Source organism: Protopterus annectens, chromosome 4.part0 (assembly GCF_019279795.1).
Source record: "Protopterus annectens isolate FY-2018-M chromosome 4.part0, PAN1.0, whole genome shotgun sequence".
NCBI classification, from domain to species: domain Eukaryota; kingdom Metazoa; phylum Chordata; order Ceratodontiformes; family Protopteridae; genus Protopterus; species Protopterus annectens.
The window spans coordinates 46,216,925-46,236,734 of NC_056733.1; the positions used below are offsets into that span (position 1 = coordinate 46,216,925).

At 39.6% G+C, this 19,810-nt stretch overlaps 1 protein-coding gene across 1 annotated transcript in view; it reads right to left on the reverse strand.

The window, feature by feature from the left end:
* Positions 1-19,810, reverse strand: part of RNF213 (ring finger protein 213) — a gene marked incomplete in the record, with an annotated part of 2,890,576 nt that overhangs the window by 567,488 nt on the left and 2,303,278 nt on the right. The window contains 1 exon segment of the mRNA XM_044069632.1: positions 13,008-13,118. Within this exon segment, the coding sequence (XP_043925567.1) occupies positions 13,008-13,118 (111 nt within the window).

Consider the following 19,810-nt stretch of genomic DNA (forward strand, 5'->3'; position numbering starts at 1 on the left):
TAGTTCATGTAGAACACATTCAGGGATATAGTCAGGTCCCATGGATGCTGTATTCTTGGCCTTGGACAATGGAGCTTTAACCTGTGCTGCAGTAATGCTGGGTGCCTGGCATTCCTCCGTATGGTAATTGGTCCTTTGGGGGGGGGGGTAAAGTTGGCAATGAATCTGTCAGCCAGTATGTTGGCAATATCTGTTGGCTCAGTATAGGCGGTACCATTATGCCTCAGAGCAAACCTGGGTATTGCCGTTGAGATTCTTGATATAATTATAGAAGGCTTTGTGGTTGTTTTTAGTGTCTGCCGCAATTCTGCCTTCATAGCTGGCTTTAGAAATTTTGATGAGGGATCTCAACTTTTTGTTGAGGCAAACAGAGGAGTTTTTCCAGTCTTGCACCTTCACCTTTTTCTGCAACAGTTTCTTCCTTCTGTTGTAGAGTTTATTAATGGCAGGGGACCACCAGATTGGCTTCCTTTTTTTGGAGGAGAGCGTCTTGTTTTTTTTGGGTATGGCTAGTTCCATGCATTTATGTACATGTTTGTACAGTGCACTGGTGTAGGATTCAGCAGTCATCTATTTTTCACTGACACGGGTGCCATAAAGTTAGTCACCTCTGTTTTTAGGAGCTCAAAGTCAGCTTTGGAGAAATTTTTCATGGTGGTTACCTTTGCGGGGGGTGTGGATGAGATGTGGATTTCCATGGTGATTAGTTTGTGGTCGGATCTAACCAGGGAGTAATTCACTACTGGTGTAGATCAATAGTTGCCCATGTTAGTAATAACCAGGTCACGGATGTTGCTTCCTCTAGTGGGAGTAAGAATGAGTTGATCCAGGGCATTGAAACTAATGAATTCCAGGAAGCACTGGGCCAATGTATTGGTGCATGAGTAGTTTTACCAGTTGATGGAGGGTTAGCTGAAGTCACCTAGTACGAGAGTGTTGGGTTGGACCCTAATAGTTTCCAGGGTGCTTAGGAACGTGCAGTGAGAGTCTTAGGACATGGTTGGGGACCTATAGCAGGCTACGACTTGAACTGCCATTTTACCCAATGTTAGTTGTACTTGAAGTATCTCAGATGCGTTATGCTGGGCTACTAATCTGGAGGTGTGCATATCCTTTATGAATATGGAGACACCACCACCTTTGGAGCTTCGGTCCATGTTTTGCGGCCAAAAGGTGTGGAATGTGTTATAGCCTGGTAGCGCAGGGGTGCTTTCTGCTGCTTTAAACCAGGTCTCCGTTACAGCACAAATGTCGATGTTTTCCATTTTGAGGAGTGCTTCCTGCAAGTACATCTTGAGATTTAGACTTCTAGCATTGAGCAGCATGATCCTCAGATTGCATTTATTTATAGCTGTTAAAGTGGTAATTTGGTCTTTGGAACATCACCTAAAAAAAGGCACTATAGGGGTGGCAAGAGCATTAGCCAGTATTCGGAAACCCAGGGGTGACATATGCAGGCCATCTCTGGCAAAGTATCGAGGTGTGTCAGTCTTGTCATCCCAAGCAGACAGATAGTGGATCTCCTTAGAATGACACCAGAAACTTAGCCAACTGTTGATGTCAATCATTTTCTGCTTGTACTCCGGTATTATTCTGGGTGATGGTAGGATGCAGCTCAGGGCTTTGGTCATACCTGCCTGGGCCACATAATCTGAGGGCTCCTCCATGTCTCTTTTCATGCAGTCCAGGGAGGTGCATTCACTCCCACATGGACAGTAACGTAGTCATACTTGTTGTGCAGTGACCTGAGTGCGTGTGTTGTGTGTCATATTCTGGCACCTGTTACCTTCTCCCTATTCAACCTAATGAGTGGAACATCAGTGTGCCTCACTATCAAGTCACCTATGACTAGTGTACTGGGCAACTGTTTTGCCTTAGGAGCTTAGGTTGAGGGGAACACTGTGTAGGTGAGCTATATGTCTTGTGGTTTGTGCTGCGCTGTGGTGGTCGAGTGTGTTTCTGCCTTGGAGGTCTCTGCTGTTTGGGTAGATTTCTATTGAGAGCCTCCACCGAGGGTGGGTGTGTGGTTTGTGTTTTTATGTGAGAGTTGCAATGGTGGGTGTTCTGGAGGGCTATGTGTTGTATGTGGTGTCGTGCAGGTGATGACCTCCTCCTCCTGACCAGCCATTCTGGTTTTGGCTTGAGTGTGCATGGCTTCCAATTTGGATACTTAAGTGCATCTCTCACAAGTCTGAATGTTGAGAGGTAAGAGGGTTGCCTGTGTACTGTACATGAGGCAGTTGCTACACTGCCTCAGAATGCCCAAGTTCACCAGGTTAATTGGAGAAAGCACAGGGAACTGACCTTTAGACATGCCAGGAGGGATGGTCATTATTACTAAGTACTGGAGCAGTTTCCTTATATATTCCTTTTACAGGAAAAATGTCACCCAAGGTGTCAGAGTCTGTACAGAGCACTGCCAAACACTTGAGGGGAAACTAATATGTAGATCCTGAAAATTTAAGGATGAAATATTTAGGCAGATATTCTGAAGTTAGAAATAAATCAAGTAGTACTTACTGTTAACTGGGCACCAGTATTTGGCAGAGATGATAAAAAATATCACTGATGTGTTTTTTTAAGCTCAGTAGTAAGCTTTATACACTACAGGGCAAGCATTGCCTATAAGCACTATACAGCTCTAAATGAAACAACAAGCAAATGTTTCATTTCATTAGGCTGAACAAATGTGCATGCAGAAAACGAAAAATACCGGTTTAGAAAAGCTACACAGTTAACTACTAGGCTAACTGCCCTTGTGGGTACTTTTAAGCCCTAAGCCTAGCAAACTTCCCCTTTGAAGGTGAGAATCAAACTCTGAACCTTGGCTCTCTGAGGTACACACCTTATCCATTACGTCAACCCCTGTATGTATTTACAATCTCTGTGATACAGAGAGATGTTATAAAAATGAAAGCTTCCTGGGTAAGGGCATTCAGAATTAAAAAAACACTACTTCATAAAGTACATTTGTGTAAAATCTTACAACAGTAGATGTTCTTTTCACTGTTGCAGTAGTCTTTGCCAAAGGGATCTCCTGACTAGGATAACCCAACATCTGGCCAGTATACCAAAGCCACTACTACTTATAGACTCTGTACATCAGGCGTACATTCCTCATGCAAGGCATACGGCATAAAGGTGATGTACGCACACATACTCAAATGGAAAAAACCCATGGGGGGACAGAATGTTTCCAGGGATAAGGAAAATGTGTGCATCCAGAAGGAGGAAAATGAGAAAAAGGAGAAGAGCCTCTGGCCAGGAGGGCAAGAAAGAAAAGGCAAGAACAGAGGGGGCAGGAGGGAGGGAGCGAATACTGCAACAGTGAAGACAAAGACATTTACTATTATGGTAAGATTTTACACAACTGTACTATATCCTTCCATATCACTGTTGCAGTATTTTTGACCAAAGGGAGAGTATAAGAGCTCAACAAGAAGCCTGGGAGGAGGAAGGCACAGAAGAGTCCTCTACAAACTCATGCAGGATAGCCCTGGAAAAGCCTGCCCTGGCCCTGGAAATAACATCCAACTAGTAATGTTTAGTGAAAGTATGAAGAGAAGACTTAAGAATCAGCCTCCAAGATGGAATTAATATCCAGACCCTTGAAAAAAGCACCAGAGGATGCAACAGCCTTGGTAGATTGACCCTTTTCTGAAGAGGAAAGACATTTACCATGAAAAGAATGACAAATAGAAATGGCTTTAGAAATCTAGGAAGAGATGGTTTGCTTAGAGACAACCAAACTCAAAGACCTCTGATAAAAGGAAACAAAAAGTTGCTCAGATTGCAAATCACTTTAGTTTTATCCAAATAATATCTTGGCTGCCTATGCAAATCCAAGGTGTGAAGAACCTTCTCAATAACAGACTGTAGAGAAGGAAACAGGAAAGAAGATGAACAGACTGATTAAGGGACAATTCACTGAATACCTTGGGCATAAAAGAAAAATTAGTATTAAGACACATCCTGTCTCTGTGGATAAACTAAGAAAGGAGGAACAGCCATGATAGCCTAAAGTTCAGACACACTCTTAGCTGAAGTGATGACTAAGAAGAAGAACAGCCTTCCGTGTACAATGTTGCAAGGAACCTGAAGAAGCCAGCTCAAAAGGAGCCCAAGTCAATTTTTTTATATACAAAACTGAGGTCTCAGGAAGGCAAATATGAAGGGTGCCTTTAAGAAATTACTTGACCTCAAGTCAAGGGCAAACAAGTAGAAATTGCTGACGGGTGAGCTTTAAGGTAAGGTAACTTGTGGTGATTGCCCCTGGCCAAGTGAGAAAGAAGGGGGAAACAATGCTGTATTGGTCAAAAGGGAGTGACTAGCAAGATTTTGGAAGAGTCCTGCTTGATCTTGTGCAAGACTTCTGGTAAAAGAGGAAGAGGAGGGAAGGTGTACAGAAACATCCTCTTCCTAGGAAAAGACAGGGTGTTCACTTTCCAAGCCAGAATACCAGGACTCTGGAATAGAATAGAGAAGTTGCTTGTTCAGAGGGGAGACAAAAGGATCTACCAGAGGTATACCCCACCAATCGTCAATGTCCAGGAACACATCTCTGTGAAGCAATCTTTTGTGACCTTGTGAGCTGGACCTGTTCAGAGAGTCTGCCACTAGACTGTGCTCTGAGGGAATATAAACGTCTTTGAAGAGTCATTTGATACTGGACAGCTAAATCCCAAACCTGAAGAGCTAGTTTGCAAAGAATATAGGACCTGGTATCCCCTTGTTTGCTGACACACCACATCACTAGTGTATTATCTGTGAAAATTTTGAGGGGTCCGGGATGAAAGGGGGAATGAAAAGCCTCAAGAGCTAGTAGAGGCATCATTTCCTTTACACTGATATATCCAACCAATGACAAGGAAGCTAGAGACCCTGAACATTGAGAGAGCCAAAGGAGGCCCCCCATCCCCTGTCTGAGGTGCACATAAAAAGCTCGAGTTAGGACCGGAGCCTGAAAGGAAGCCCTAGGTTGAGAGAAAGTTGATGAATCCATGGCTGAAGCTTGAGCTTGAGAAAAGGAAGGAAGAGGACTGGATAAGTCCAATGGGTGGTAATGTTGGCACCGTACTGACTTCAGGTACCACTGTAGCTTTCTCATGTGGAGCTTGGCCAGAGGGAGGAAGGGAATGGTGGAAGCCATGAACCCAAGGACCCTGAAAAAGTCCCTGGCCATGACTGAAGCCAGAGGAAGAAGAGACTAGAAAAGGGTAGTAAGAGACAGGGACTTAGCAGAAGGCAGAGAAGCCAGAATAGCAATGATTTGATGCCTGTAACCAAGGAAAATATGATCCTGAGAAGGCATCCGAGCTGATTTCTGGAAGTTTATGGTAAACCCTAGACTCTACAACAGGGAATAGTAAACTGGAGATCCTGGAGCAGAGCACTGGGGAAAGAAGCTTGAATGGGCAGATCATCCAGATAGGGAAAGATCTGAACTCCCTTCATCCTGCAAAAGGCAATAACAGGAGTGAGGCATTTGGTGCATACCCTTGAGCCAGTAGACAGGCCAAAGGGCAAAGCAGGGAACTGAGCATCCAAGGAAGAAACAGAGAAATGTAAAAGTTTCCTGAAAAGGGGATGTATGGAGATATGAAGGTAGGCATCCTTGAGATCCAGAGAGACCAGAAAGGAAAGAAGTTTGAAAAGGTGTTGAGCTGGGAAAGGTCCAGCATTGGTCTCCAAGTGCTCTCCTTTCTGGGAACCAAAAACATTCTGGAATAAAAAAAACTCCCTGCCTAGGCAGGATGTACAGCTTGAATGGAGCGCCATTCCTGAAGAGGTTGAGGGATGCCCAAAGAGGGAGGGAGGAATTTCCAAAAAAAACCCTGGCAGATGATGGACAGAACCCCAAGAGTTTGTTGTGATCTTTAACCAATGTGGAAGAGACATGGAAAGATGGAGGGATAAAGGAACCTGGTCAACAGCAAGGGGAAGGAAACTGTCAAATGGAACCTGGCTTATCCTGAAAAGCAGGTTTCTGGGAGGTAGGGGTTTGAGTACACTTAGCAGAAGGCGCACATCTAGAACCCCTTTTTTCCTTTGGGTGGAGGACAAGACTGCCTGTGAACAAAGGTAGATTTGGAGGGGTAATTCCTCTAAAACTTGGGAAAAGGAGAAACAAAAATAAGGTTCAACTCCTGCAAGGCTTTACCCTTATCTTGTTGAGATTTAAAAAATTCAGCAGCAGCAGCACCAAAAAGACTTATTAAAGAGCATCCAGTAGTTTGGCCTTAATGTCATCAACCAAAGTCTGAAGACGAAACCAAGAGCAACACTTCATAACAGAGCTAAAGGTAGGAGCCCGGGAGGAGGCATCAGATGCATCATAGCCACATTTGATAGAATGGTTGAGCAACTTGAGAGGTACAGACAAAAAGGGAAAGGGAAGAAACTTTCCCTCGGAATCAGGAAGGTCAGAAACCAGTTGGGAAACCAGATACAGGAGGGCCAAAACATACTTGGTGATATGAGTCTGGTAGTTGGTGGCCTAAAAGGATAAGGAGGGAGCAGTATAAACCTTTTTGCCCAGCCTCTCCAAGGATGGGTTCTGAAAAAGTATTCAGGAGGACAGCCAAAACCAGGGGGACAGCAGAAGGTTTAGGAGACTCCATCTGGAGGAGATAATAATACCTTTTCTGAATATCAGACACTTAAGAGCAAACCCACTTAAAGAATTCCATCATACAAGAAACAGTAACCCCAAAGCAGAGTTCCTCCAAAGGAGGATCAGGACTAACCAAATCATCTTCCTCTAAACCACAGTCCAAAAGGAAGGGATCTGAGAAGAGTAAGCCAGGGGCTCTTCCCCAGAATCCTGATCCTGATTGGAGGAGCCCAGTTCCTTTGGTCTTTTAAGAGGAGTGGAAGACCCAGGATGGGCAGGCACAGGCACCCCTTTAAAAGGCTTTAAACCCATTAAAGCAGTAACCCAACACCCCCCCCCCCCCAAGTAAAATCCTGCCATTCACACTGGAGATCCTTAACTACAGGGGAAATATGCTTTGTTTTCTTTTTTCCGTGGGATGTCTGCATAAAACACTCTTGGAGGATAAGACCCTTGGCAACACCCAATAAGCATAGTAGGGCTCTCCTCCCTAACTAAGATCTATGGAATCCCCCTCGGTCCCTCGGATATTATCAGCTGAGGTTCTCCCTCAACATCTAGAGCAGATGTTTGTACAGTTTCTGAGGACATGCAAGAAATCAGATCTATGCCGGCCTTTGACAGGGTTGCAGCAGAGGAATCTGAACCAGAGAATCCCCTGGGCTTTCATTAGCCTCGAGAAAGACATCTAGGGGAGGATGGATAGCAGCCATTTCAGACCTAAGTTTCTTGGTAGAAGGCTGACCCTCCAGACAGGAAGACTCTGCCACAGCACATTGAGTCAATGACTTAAGATGGTGGTTTGCAAGGTAAATAGATAAAGAGGTGAGATGACTATTTGGTGTGTTAGGGACACAAGCCTGGCAGAAAGAACACTGTGTACAGTCACTGGAAGCACTAAATAGAAGATACACTGGTTGTGATGGTCTTTATGGGGAATCTGAGGGTCTATATTAGAACACCGAACATTTAAAATGTTGAGTGTTCTAATATCGACCAGTTTTCAGCGAACGCTGAAAATATCACAGAAACAGAAAACCGAATATTTTCCTAGGGAAAGAATTTGGTTGTCCGTTTCTGTTGCTTCGGTATTTTTGGTGGAAAGTTACGGGTTGGGTTCAGGTAAGTGTGCAATTGAGTGCAGGTTAGGTGAGTTAGGGTGAGGGTTAGGTATGTGTGCAATTGTGTGGACATGAGGGTTAGGTGAGTTAGGGTTATGGCGCGGGTCAGGTGTGGACTTGAGGGTTAGGGCGGGGTAGGTGAGTTAGGCAAAAAAACTGTTGCCAGGAACCAACACTGCACGCAGCCCGGTAGGAAGTAAAAATTTAATGAAAGACTGCTCCTATTACACCGCAAGAACAAGTTCACATAAAGCGCTTTTCATTTGGAAAATGCCCAAACTTCTTCAGATGCAAGAAGAGACCCCAATGGGGCACCACATATCTGAAATGGTGCCTGGTAGCCAGCACAGCAGAAAAGTGTTCAGACAGATGATCAATAATGGCATTTGGAATGTTGGCAAAGAAGTCCTGAGTACGTGCATCCGTACATACATCATCTTTATGCCCTACGCCTTGTTCAGGCAGTGTGTGTGTGTGAGGTGCGACACCTATACGTACTAAAGGCAATGCAATACTGGGCAGAAGTTGGGCCATCCTTGGCAGAAGATCCCTTTGGTAAAGAATACTGCAACAGTGATAAAGAAGGACATCTATTATACTGACCACTAATCAACTGACTGTTATGTGCTGAAAAAAGTTGACATTCTGCCTAAACACAGCAACTTGATGCAAATGACTACAGAATTATTCACAGCACAGTTCCTTCAACTCCCTAACCATAATTTTACTGGTGTTATTCCTACTGCATCATGTAAAAATGTCAGTGACTTCTTTTCTTCCTGTCCACATTTGGAGAGTATGTACTATTCCAAGGGAGCAACTTCTCTCAAAGTATTCCATGTACTAATAGACTTCTCCCTATATTTCTTAAACAAGCCAAAGGCCCCTAGGCATAGTAAGGCCCTATAAAGCTTAATGTCATTGCCTGCCAAAAAAGCAATACCTAGAAAATGGAAATTAGTGTCTAAACCAATTGTATCTGAAGTATTAAATATTATAAAAAAAATTAAAGAACTGGAAGACACTTTTAGAAAAACGAAGGAGCAAATTACATAGAAATAAATGAAACTTGAAGGAACAATACATACTGAATAATGTTCAAGAAGAGTAAGGTTTAAGAGAAGGCAAGAAATGAGCAATTTATGTAATACTTGACTGATAATGCAAAGAAAGAAAAGATATGTCAGGTACAGTTTTCTTTTTTGTTAATGTGTCTTTGTCTATGTCTTAAGTGACAATTTAACATACGTGTTTAATAAAAAAAAGGACAAGTCAAATGCCATTTTTTACTACACTACAGCCCTGTCTTATTATTCATTAACTAATAACTGGATATATACAAATAAGTGAAAAGTGCAATGAAGGCATGTATACATAAGGAAGATAAGCCTTCTTAATTAGATAATTCAATACCACCTCCTTACTAAAGATTCTAGAAAAGAAAACCATTTTCAAACCATTTTACATGTGGTTTAAAAAATTGTCCTTGTGCCCCCCCCCCCACTTACCTTGACAGCAAATATGCAAATAAACGTTATGTTTGGTACAGTGCTCAGGCGACAGCAAGGACTTTGAACTGGTGTATAATGCCATTACTGCCTGTTGTGTGCCGTATTACAAACCTGGTACTTAAAGGGATAGATAACATGATTACACAGGCTAGCGTTTTAGAGCCCAGCAAGTCCTTTGATGCAGTACATTGCTAATGGATAAGCTCTGTAAATGGTGGCTTTGGCACATGCTACAACTTAAATTACTTTGTAAACAGGCAGCTTAAGGAAAAATCAAAAATAGCCCATCTTCACCAACTTGTACTGCCACAGGGGACCCTTAAAAGTAAGTTCCTTCACCTTAACTGCCTTTCAGGGGATATATATACCATGTCCTTTTGTACTTCTCCGAGACTTATGAATGTGCTTATCAGTCTGTGTAATAACTCTGTCTGTGTCTGTTTACTTCTTATTAGCCCTACTCAACTTCTGAAAACCCAGAATTGTAACTTTTTAGAAGGACAGTAAAACCTATTTCAAAGAATCAGCTTTTACACTGAAACTGCTAAAAGAAAAAAAAAATCAGATATGTAAATATTTACATATCTGGCTATGCCTCCAATTTATCCTTAAAAATTATTTACTCTACTTGTTATCTAGGCTTACCTAGCAAACAAGTGCTTGCTGGACTATCCTGAGATTTTTTTTTAAAGTCTGATGTGCACAAAGGCTTCCATTATGATTTTTCCAGTTAAAACACAGTAAGGAACCAACGCATAAAGAAAGGTGGTCAGGAAATTCAACTAAATGAAAAAATTAAATGAAAACATTTTTGTAAGAGGCAAGCCCTCAAACTTATATACATTACCCATAGTCACAAAGACATGAAGGGAAGATATTTCCCAAAATAAACGATCACTATTCGCAGACACTTCGAAATTATACCAGCAATAAAATGCTTTGGGAGAATGAAATAGTAGAGTTCAACTCTGCCAAACTGAACTCAACCAGCCAGGACCCCTATTCAGTTCACACTTGACAAAGTGCAGGGAAGCCAAATATGAAATTACTGGTTTGGGAGTGATTTCCGACCAAAAATGAATATAATCACAAGCGCATTTAACTATCTTCAAAATACAATAATCCGGACAAATGCAAAATGCTAAATTAACTTTCTTGCAACAAGCCCCCCACCCCAAAGTAGACACTGCTTTTCCCTCTAAGTACTACTGCCCAACTATCAAGGAAAGGGATTATTTACTTCTAGAAACTTTCACGCATAAATGAATATATATATATATATATATATATATATATATATATATATATATATATATATATATATATAGGTATATCCATACTGCCATTAAAAGAAACATTTCAGCAATACTCTATTACTGGGTGTGGCTAATACTGGTTTACCAAAGGCTGGCATGGTTTGATCACAAATGTGAAGCTTGACAGCTTTACCAAATAAGAGAACAGTGAGTAAGCCAGCATTACCACACCTAGGAGGAGGTTACTGCTATTATACAATGCCATTACTTAAAACAAAGAAACTGCTTACCCTTTTAAATAATGGTATTTTATCTGCTTTCTTCTTTGAGCTATTTTGACAGTCTGCCTTGGCTTAGTATGCCACCCTAATTTACTATGCATGCATGGGTCATATATGTGTTGACACTTGCATGGAACATTAATATACATGCAGCTTGCAACTTTTTTTCTGGTTTAAGGACACAGGAGTGAGCATGTCCTATTACTTATATGAAAACACTTGCAGACTCCTGTAGTCCCAAGGGGTACGTTAGTATTTTGTAAATATTTTATAACAGCATTGTGTGTGTGTGTGTGTGTGTGTGTGTGTGTGTGTGTGTGTGTGTGTGTGTGTGTGCACATTTACATACAGAACAATTTTGCCTCCCTTACTGTTTTTAGATGCCTTTTATTCCTCTACTTACCAATCAGAGAATATGCAGACTGCAGCTACAGCCTGCAAGACTTACTTGTGAGTAATGCTAGATTTAAACAGGCACACTGACTGTTTAATCAATTAGACTGCATATTTTTGAATTTAAATCAGTTTTTCATGTATAATCTGAAATACATATAGAATATTATCTTCTGAGGAGTAGATGTCCCCTTCTATGCACCTGAGCTTAAAATTCTTCCCACAAACAGCACTGCAAGGGTTGTAGGCTTTTTTCTATTGCTTCTGATTCAAGGAACTCAGTACACAGTAGTTTTGGAAGTGTTATCAAATTAAGCCTTTTAAATGTCAACTTAAGAGCTATTCGGACAGATCCACATGCCACTCCTTTGGAGAGTCCAAAAGCTATAAAGAACTATACACAGTATTAGAGTATAAACTTGCCACAATAGATTTTGGATAAAAGCCAATGGCGTTTATGATGCATGCTTTAGTAAACAATTATTTTAAAGTGTTAGCAGACTATACTTTCATTATTTGTTCAGCCTTGTTGACTTCCTGCATTTATTATGGAAACATTTTTTAAGTTATTACTATCACTCTCAATGACTTGCCCCCTTGCTTCATATTGAAAAAGTTTAGCTTATGTACTTATCTTAGCCAGTTTGCTTTTTCATACACAACTGCAACATACTACTGTACCAAATTATTTAATTTCCACTTGTCTGCATTAATATTTTCAGTTTTTTGTTGACCTAGACACTGAAGAAGTCCTTAGGTTTAATGCTATCTCCCAATTAGGTCTTTGTATAAATTTGGTCACCCTCCCCTTCCATTCTCATGCTTCTACCACAACTTATTAATGTGGCAGCACTCTTAACAAATGTCGTGCAAGAAAGTGAGAAGGGAATCCTGACATGACATTACATGGAACAACTAACTACTTGCAGTGAATACGTTCACAGATACGATATTCTAGTTCCGGCTTCAGCCTGATGTCCTGCAGGGGACGTACAAAAGATCACAATCACAGCTCACAAATAAATGAACCCATTTCTAGCCTCTGTTAGCAGAAGCTGCTGTGGAAAACTGTGCACATGGTATGACAGCTGGGGTCCTAGAACCACAGCAGATTTCTCTGTGGCACTATAAATATTAGTGGTGGAGGACAGGCACTATTCTTCAGGTCAGAAAGTGGAAATAATGCTATAATTAGATTTTGAAATCAGGGCTAAAAGTTTGCCAAAAATGTACTCCCTGGCAAAATTATTACTTTTTTCAATGACCAGAAGTATAAGAAAATGGAATCCTAAGATTGTATATGTGGTAGTTGAGGGACTGAGCCAAATTTGGCAAATTCTTTAAAGTCTGAGGAAACAGTTTTGGGTGGTTCAGTGGTACACTGGTTACCACTGCTACCTCACAAAGGGTAGTTCCTTTGTTTACTTCTCAGCTGGAATGGCTTCTTTTGTAAAGTTTATTTGTGTTGGGTTTGTTCAATTCTCCCTTTTTTTTCTTCCAACATTCCAATAATACATGGCCAAACCACCTGTAGATGTGCCACACTGAGTGCTAGAGCAGGATAAAGTGGGCAGTGGAAAACGATTGAATTTATTTCCGTGAATCAGCTCATAACCAAGAAAGATCAACTATGCTTCAATCTCAGCCAATTTATAAGTGTTGGAGAATTAGTCAATTAAAGCCTTTTCCAGCAGAGCAGCTACAAAAGTCATGCTACAATTATGAGCTCATACAGTCTATTCCCAACCTTTATATATCAGCACCACTGTGCACAACACTTCTGTGACATAAAAGATATATTAGCAAACTCATTAGGGGAAAATTTTACTTACTTCAGGCTTGGGATGAGCAGCAGTGTTTTTCGATCCATAAAGAACTGTGACCTCCCGGAAAACAGCCAGCAAAAAATACACAGATTTTTGCTCCTCTCTACACTTGCATTTCTGGTAAATAAATAGACATGACCATTAAACAACACCCACACACCGTTTCAGGTTTCTATTTAATGCTGATGTATACATCAATGTACAATGTACCAACCAAAGGCACCAGGAGATATAAATCAGCACATATATACTACAGGTAAATAAACTGGCTAGTGTCATAAAAGCCCCACCTACTAAATTTCACAGATACGCGCAAAGATACTTGCTGCATCAACTGTACCCTCACTGTAGACTATAACTTGTTGCCTTCCATAGTGATGGGTTATCTATAGTTGTTTGTATTTTGATAAGCAGGTGGTTCTAATGGGAATCAAGGTATCCTTTACTCCAAGGAGAACAAGGGAGTTACCTCCAAATTACATCAAATACACATCAGCATAGATTCATACAGTGTTACTAGGTATAAGATCAAAGGACCACTCAGGAGCATGGCCAGATTTCCTGACTACCCCTTAGCTATACGCTCAGGCTCACAAAGTAGTCAAATGTAGGCTGAAAAAATGAAACCCTGTACTACGGGAAAGCAAGGAGTAAATAGATGTACAATAAAACATAATGTAACAAATACAGAAACTGATGTATGTTGGTAAATAAGGGAATGCTAGGCAGCACTCTACATAAGAAGCAAGGATAACAACATAACCTAGTAGAGATATCATTGTCACCGTAACCAAAACTTAACCATACTGGTATACTGTAAGATGCGGTGTGTTATGCCACTACAAAATAGTTAACATGATTAACAAAACAAGATGCAGCACAACCATATGTGGTTTAGAAACAAAACCACTAAATAATTGGGTTATGCATACATTTTCTGAAAAGAAAAAAAAAAGTTGAAACTGACTCTTCAACGTAGCTTAATTTTGGGTTCTTATATTTTAAGTTATTTCTGGAACAGATCCCAGGGAGAATTTTTAGTTTCAACTTTAATTTTTCATGCAGTATGTAATCATTATTAAATGTCATCCTGACAAAAAAGCGAACATACACAGGTAAAGGTGTACCCAAAAGGAAAACCAGGACCACCACTAAAACCAAAACAAGAGAATGACATGACAACTGAAGGGAGGCAGGTAGGAACAGACACATATTAAACATCTCCATTTTTTAAAAAATATGTGCAGTGCCCTCTTTCATTGGAGGGGATCAAACTGTTTCTTAAAACAGACTGATGCAGTATGTGATAAGATGATGAGAAGACCACTTACTTTGTCAGGTTTGAATATTTTAAATGCCCATTATCTTCATTGAAGCATCTAGAGACTATGAGTAGCAAACATTCAGAAAACTCAAAAAGACTAACAAAACTGTGGAAGGACTGGCCATTGCCAATGACAGAGGGGTTTTGATCCTAAATGCAACAATGGCAAACCAAACTTGTATCAACTAATAAGTCTGGGTTTAAGGTGTTGCAAGACAGATGGAAAATGAGAATCTGCAGGCAGTTTGCTCATAATAGCAGCAGGGATATGAGGAGACACTGCTTAAAAACATCTCATGAGAGTCTTTATTTCGTCTTGAAACAGGGGAAAACAGCTTGAAGTTAGCAAGGGAAGTCATGGCACAGACATATGGGAAAGCAACAACAATCAGTTCCCCTAATTCAAGTTCAGTGCTTACTATAAATTACAAAGCAAATGAAGAGCTATTCAGAAAGGCTACTACACAGGAACCTACTGAATCTCTAGATTTTCTATGGTATTTCAGCCTGTAGATACTTATTCATTTAGAACATCCTGCACCCAAGACTGCCATCACCCAGTGAACATTTCTTTGCTGACTGTGGCCCCCAATCCCCACCCCCAAGACTTGGTCTTCACTGCAGGACTCAGTAAGGAAATGGCTGGGTGCCTCTCCCTCAGATCTGTGCCATTAGCACCAACTGTCGAGAACAGCTGAAGAGTAGAAGATGGCTGAATGTAAACTGCTCAATTCATGCCTTCCCTTAAATCTCACTTCTCCTCCTCCAGAACATTATTCTGCATGTGTTAGTCCCACAGATTCCATGTATTATATGTAATTTGCACCTTCCCTTTTCTAAAGATCCCATCTCCAAGTTCTTGCATTTCCTGTAAATTATAAAGTATTTCATTTACAGTTTAGATTTTGAGTTTCATTTTCTATCTCTAACAATTCAGATTCTATATCCCAGTTAAAAAAAAAAAAGTCTAACCCTTTGCTCTGCCAAAATTTCTGATAAAGTACTCTGAAGTAATTTTTTTAAATATCTGCCAATAACTCACTGCATTCACAAAAAAACATGTTTCCATTTACCTCCCATTCCCAACACACCATCAACATTTGCTATCTATCTGAGAAAAATTCTTTGAACTCTTTTTGGGGTATAAACATACCTATGCAAGCATTTCCAATCAAAAATCTTAAATCGTCTGGACTCTGTTGCATACCTGTAGGCCATACAGATGTCCTTCCATGGTTTCTTTGTATATTGCCTTTCCAGTCTCTCTTCCCAATCTTTCAGCGCATCTTCTCAATCTTTTCTAACCTCCTCTGATTGATTTGCATAGTTACCATGCAGTATATTCTGTATGCCTTACAAATTATCCATTTTTTTTATAGCAGCTTCTGTTCCAGATTCAACTAAAAACTCTAGTCAGTGCTGGTATTTTGCTTAGCACTCCCATATCCCTTGACTCTTTGCATATACTCTGTTATTAATCCTTGATAGAGAAGGTAGTCTCTAATGTACAGTCCAAACTTCTGTTTGGCTTTATCTTAATCTACTACCTTTCCTTCCATAGCTATTTTCTCCCAATACCTTGGTTCATTTGTTAATTTTCTCCAATAGATTCCAGCACTCTTTTGCCTCTTTTGTAGCACTAACAGTTTTGTGGGGGGCATATTGTGCTGAGCAGTATGTCTCCTCTGAAGTGGTGTAAAGTGGATAATTAAATGTATTCTGAAACTATATATATTTTGTATTTAAATGCCCTGTGTATGTGTGCATGTGTGATTTGTTTGTGCCCACATGAGCGCGCATATCAACTCATACCTCTTTACTTCTTTGCTCAAAAATTCTGAAGTGGACAAAATCAGGGATAAGTTTTAAACGTTACTATAATGCAACTAAAAGAGTTACTAGCATGACAGGCTGTGCATCAACATGCATTTTCTAAACAAAACTCTGCCTGGCATTATTGACTGACAGTAGTCCTCAGCAAGTGACCTAGCAACTCAACTCGGTGTTATCAAGGTGACAGCATGATGAAGCAAAATCAGGAAGCAATAAGGTGACTAATCAGGGGATTACAAATAATGACACTGGCTTGAACACTGATTATTTGTGAACTATGAAGTTCACAGACCACTAATATGGACAGGGGTTCAGATGGATGATACCAGCCAGGACCCAGGTAACATGGTAATGTTTAACTGCACATGATCTTTACGAAGAATAACCATCATATATATTATATTCATAAAGTAGCAGAAAGTATTCTAAGCAATAAGCTAACATGGGAATGAAGAAAGGAGATTTTACTAATAAGGATGATTGCAAGGAGGGATCTAGAAAAGGAGGAAAGGGTTGGAATTTACTGGAGAAAAATTAGCAAATGACAGGAGCAAATAACTAGATAGAGAAAGGTAATAGAGTGGGATGGGGCTAAACAGAAGTTTGGGCAGGTTAGATACTGCCTTCCCTACCAGGGTTTGATAACAGAGTACAGGCAAACAGAATACGATAATGGAATTCTAAGTAAAAGAACAGCTCTGGTAGGAATTTTACTTGAATCTAAAACACAAGTCACAATTAAAAATGAAGAATTAGTAGGGCATATAAAGTATTGTACGCTAGATATAAGAATCAATCAGAGGAGGTTAGAAAAGACTGGGAAAACAGAATGGAAAGATGATTTACAGAGACAATGGGAGTACATCTAGATGGATTCCAGGTAAGCAACAGAGTCCAGCACATTCCGGCTTTTTTGCACAGAAGCATTTGCATAGCTATTTTATTCCCCAAGCAGACTTCACAGAATTTTTCCTAAAAAAGATAGCAAATGTTGTTGGTGTGATGGGAAAGAGAGAGAGGTAACTGAGGACATCATTTATGAGAATTGTAATGAGCTAGCAGCATTTAAAAAAATCCCTAGAGAGTAACTTGTCAGAAAGGAGAAATGTTGGGGTAGTTCTTAACTAAAGAAACTTGTCTGAATTAGAATACAGGATCAATTGCTTAGACATAGTAAGGCTTTAATGCTACTGGCTGCCAAAAAAAGAAATCACTAAAAATGTTAATGCAAATCTAACTGCTCAATACTGCAGAGGAAATAAAAAAAATGGAGGTGGGATCTTTAGAAAAGAGAAGGAGCAAATTACAGAGAAATAAATGGAATTTGTGGGAACAATGTATGAAGAATAACATTTAGCAGAAGATGAAGTTTAATGGAAGGCAGGAGCTGAGCAATTCATGTAATGCTGGTGATAATGAAAATTGTTAAAAAGAAAACAAAAGTATACTGCACAAAAATAACAATAAGAAATACACTATGGCTTGTTTTCCTTTCTATTAATGTATTTGTACTCATTTTATGTTTTACAGTGCGATGATCCAATAAAAACATTTACAAATTACCTGGATAGTAAGGAAAACCATGCTTGCTATACACTAAAGGTTTAAAGGGGAGAAAAATGCTACCTACTTTAGTAGCTTTGGACAATTATATATCTGGAAATGGAACAAACCATTTACATTTTACTATAATTCTAGATGTTTGAACAGTTGACTGATCTGTCTTCACCCTTCCAGCAGTTACTTGTTAACACTACCTGGAAGACACAGTAACATACTGTTTGTTATGTAGTCACAGTTTTGATTATATGCCCATGTGTGCATTTTTAATTTAATTCAATTAATTATCACTTTCTTTGGTTATATAATTTTAACACCACATTACTTGTTCTTGATTTGTAGAGTACTTATGTAATTATGCACTATAATAATACAAAGATAAAGTTGCCCTGAAAATGTCATAACATCTTGAATCAGAAAACAGATATTGTCATTTGAAGTTAACACAACATTCACCCCAGAATGGCCTTCTGAAAGTGACAAACTGAAACTTCTCAAAACAGTCAGTTCAAAACAGAAATGCAGTTTTCATTTCTTTTTAGAGTAACAAGATTAAAAAATATAAAAACAAATATGCAAGTTTGTTGTGACTTTAGCCAATGGAATAATATTAATTTCTGCAAAACTGTGAAACTTTTATTCATTTTGAATGTTGTGGCATAAAAATTGTATCCAATGCTTTCATTAAAATTAAAGTTATAGCTTTAACTTTGAGGGCTGAAACCGAATCTAAGGGATATTATGAGTAATTAAACCAGTACCATTATAAGAAAAAAAAGAGATAAAGTATACAGATAAAGAACAACCATAGCTAAAAAAACAGGAAATAGTTTTGGAACAATCCTATAGAAATTTATTCGTAGTAATAATAAAAGAACTAAGGAGGTAACCAAAGAAGAGAGAGAGAGAAATGCACAAGCTCAGGACAAAACATCAAAACCTAGAAAGGGCACAACAGACATACCAAGGAGGAAAAAATTTAAGAAACTGAATAATGGAAAAGAAAGAGTTTTTATGGAAACTGGAAAGGGAAAGCAAGCACAATAGTGGGCAGTAAAGACTGCAGGAAGCCCAAACATAGGGTGCTTATTAAGACCTTAAATATAATAGGAAACAAAGAGATACGGGGGCATGTGAGAAATTCACTTCAAGAAGGGTCAGGCAAGGATTACAGCAAAAATGGTTCCAGATAAACAGAAAGGGGAATAAGGTGCCACAAACTCTAAGATACACCACTATATATAATTTTCACTTGTGGCAATGGGGAGGGGAAGAGAGTTTTGGACTGGGTTATGATGAATAGGGAGAAAGGGGGAAGAAGATAAGCTCATGTGGAGAGAAAACACTACAAACAGAAAAAAATGAGCACGAAGACAGCAGAGTAAGCTGGGAGTTTCATGTATGTTTAGGACTACAGTGTGAAAATATGAGAAGGGAATCGATAGAAAAAGGAGCACTGGAGAAAGAAAGATGATGGAAATCAAAAGGAGTTAGAAATTAGGGTATGTGACACTGGAAAAATGGAGTATCAAAGATGAAAATAAAGAAGAGGGAATGGAAGAGCATATGTCAGAAAGACAAGATGGTATATAAGATGAAAAGTAGGAGGAGGAAAATCAGAATGGGAAGAACAATAATAAAATATAAATCAATCAAGCAAAAATATGAGGATGAGTAGAAAGCTCCAATAAACAGATGGGCAGATGGAAAAGAAAAGCGATCATTACAGAAACAATGCAAGGAAGGTAGGAGACAATTAAATGCAGAAACTGAGACGAAAAGTGGAAGAAAAAAATGGTCTAGAAATCATGAAAAAAATGGAGCGATGCAGCATGGATGGTAGATTCACTAACATTTTACAGCTTTTGGGAGATCAACAGCTTAAGATCCTTCACAGATGGTGATACACTCCAATGGACTATGGAAAGGAAGGAGTAATAATGGAATAAATATTTTGGGAGTGTGTGTTTGCAAAGTGGATGCAGACATAAGCTATAAAATAATAGGAAGGGAAGTGTGTAAAATTCTGCTCTGACCAGCAGGGTAAAAAGCCACAACAAAAAACTCAAAAAAGGAAAGGAAGGGCTGCAGT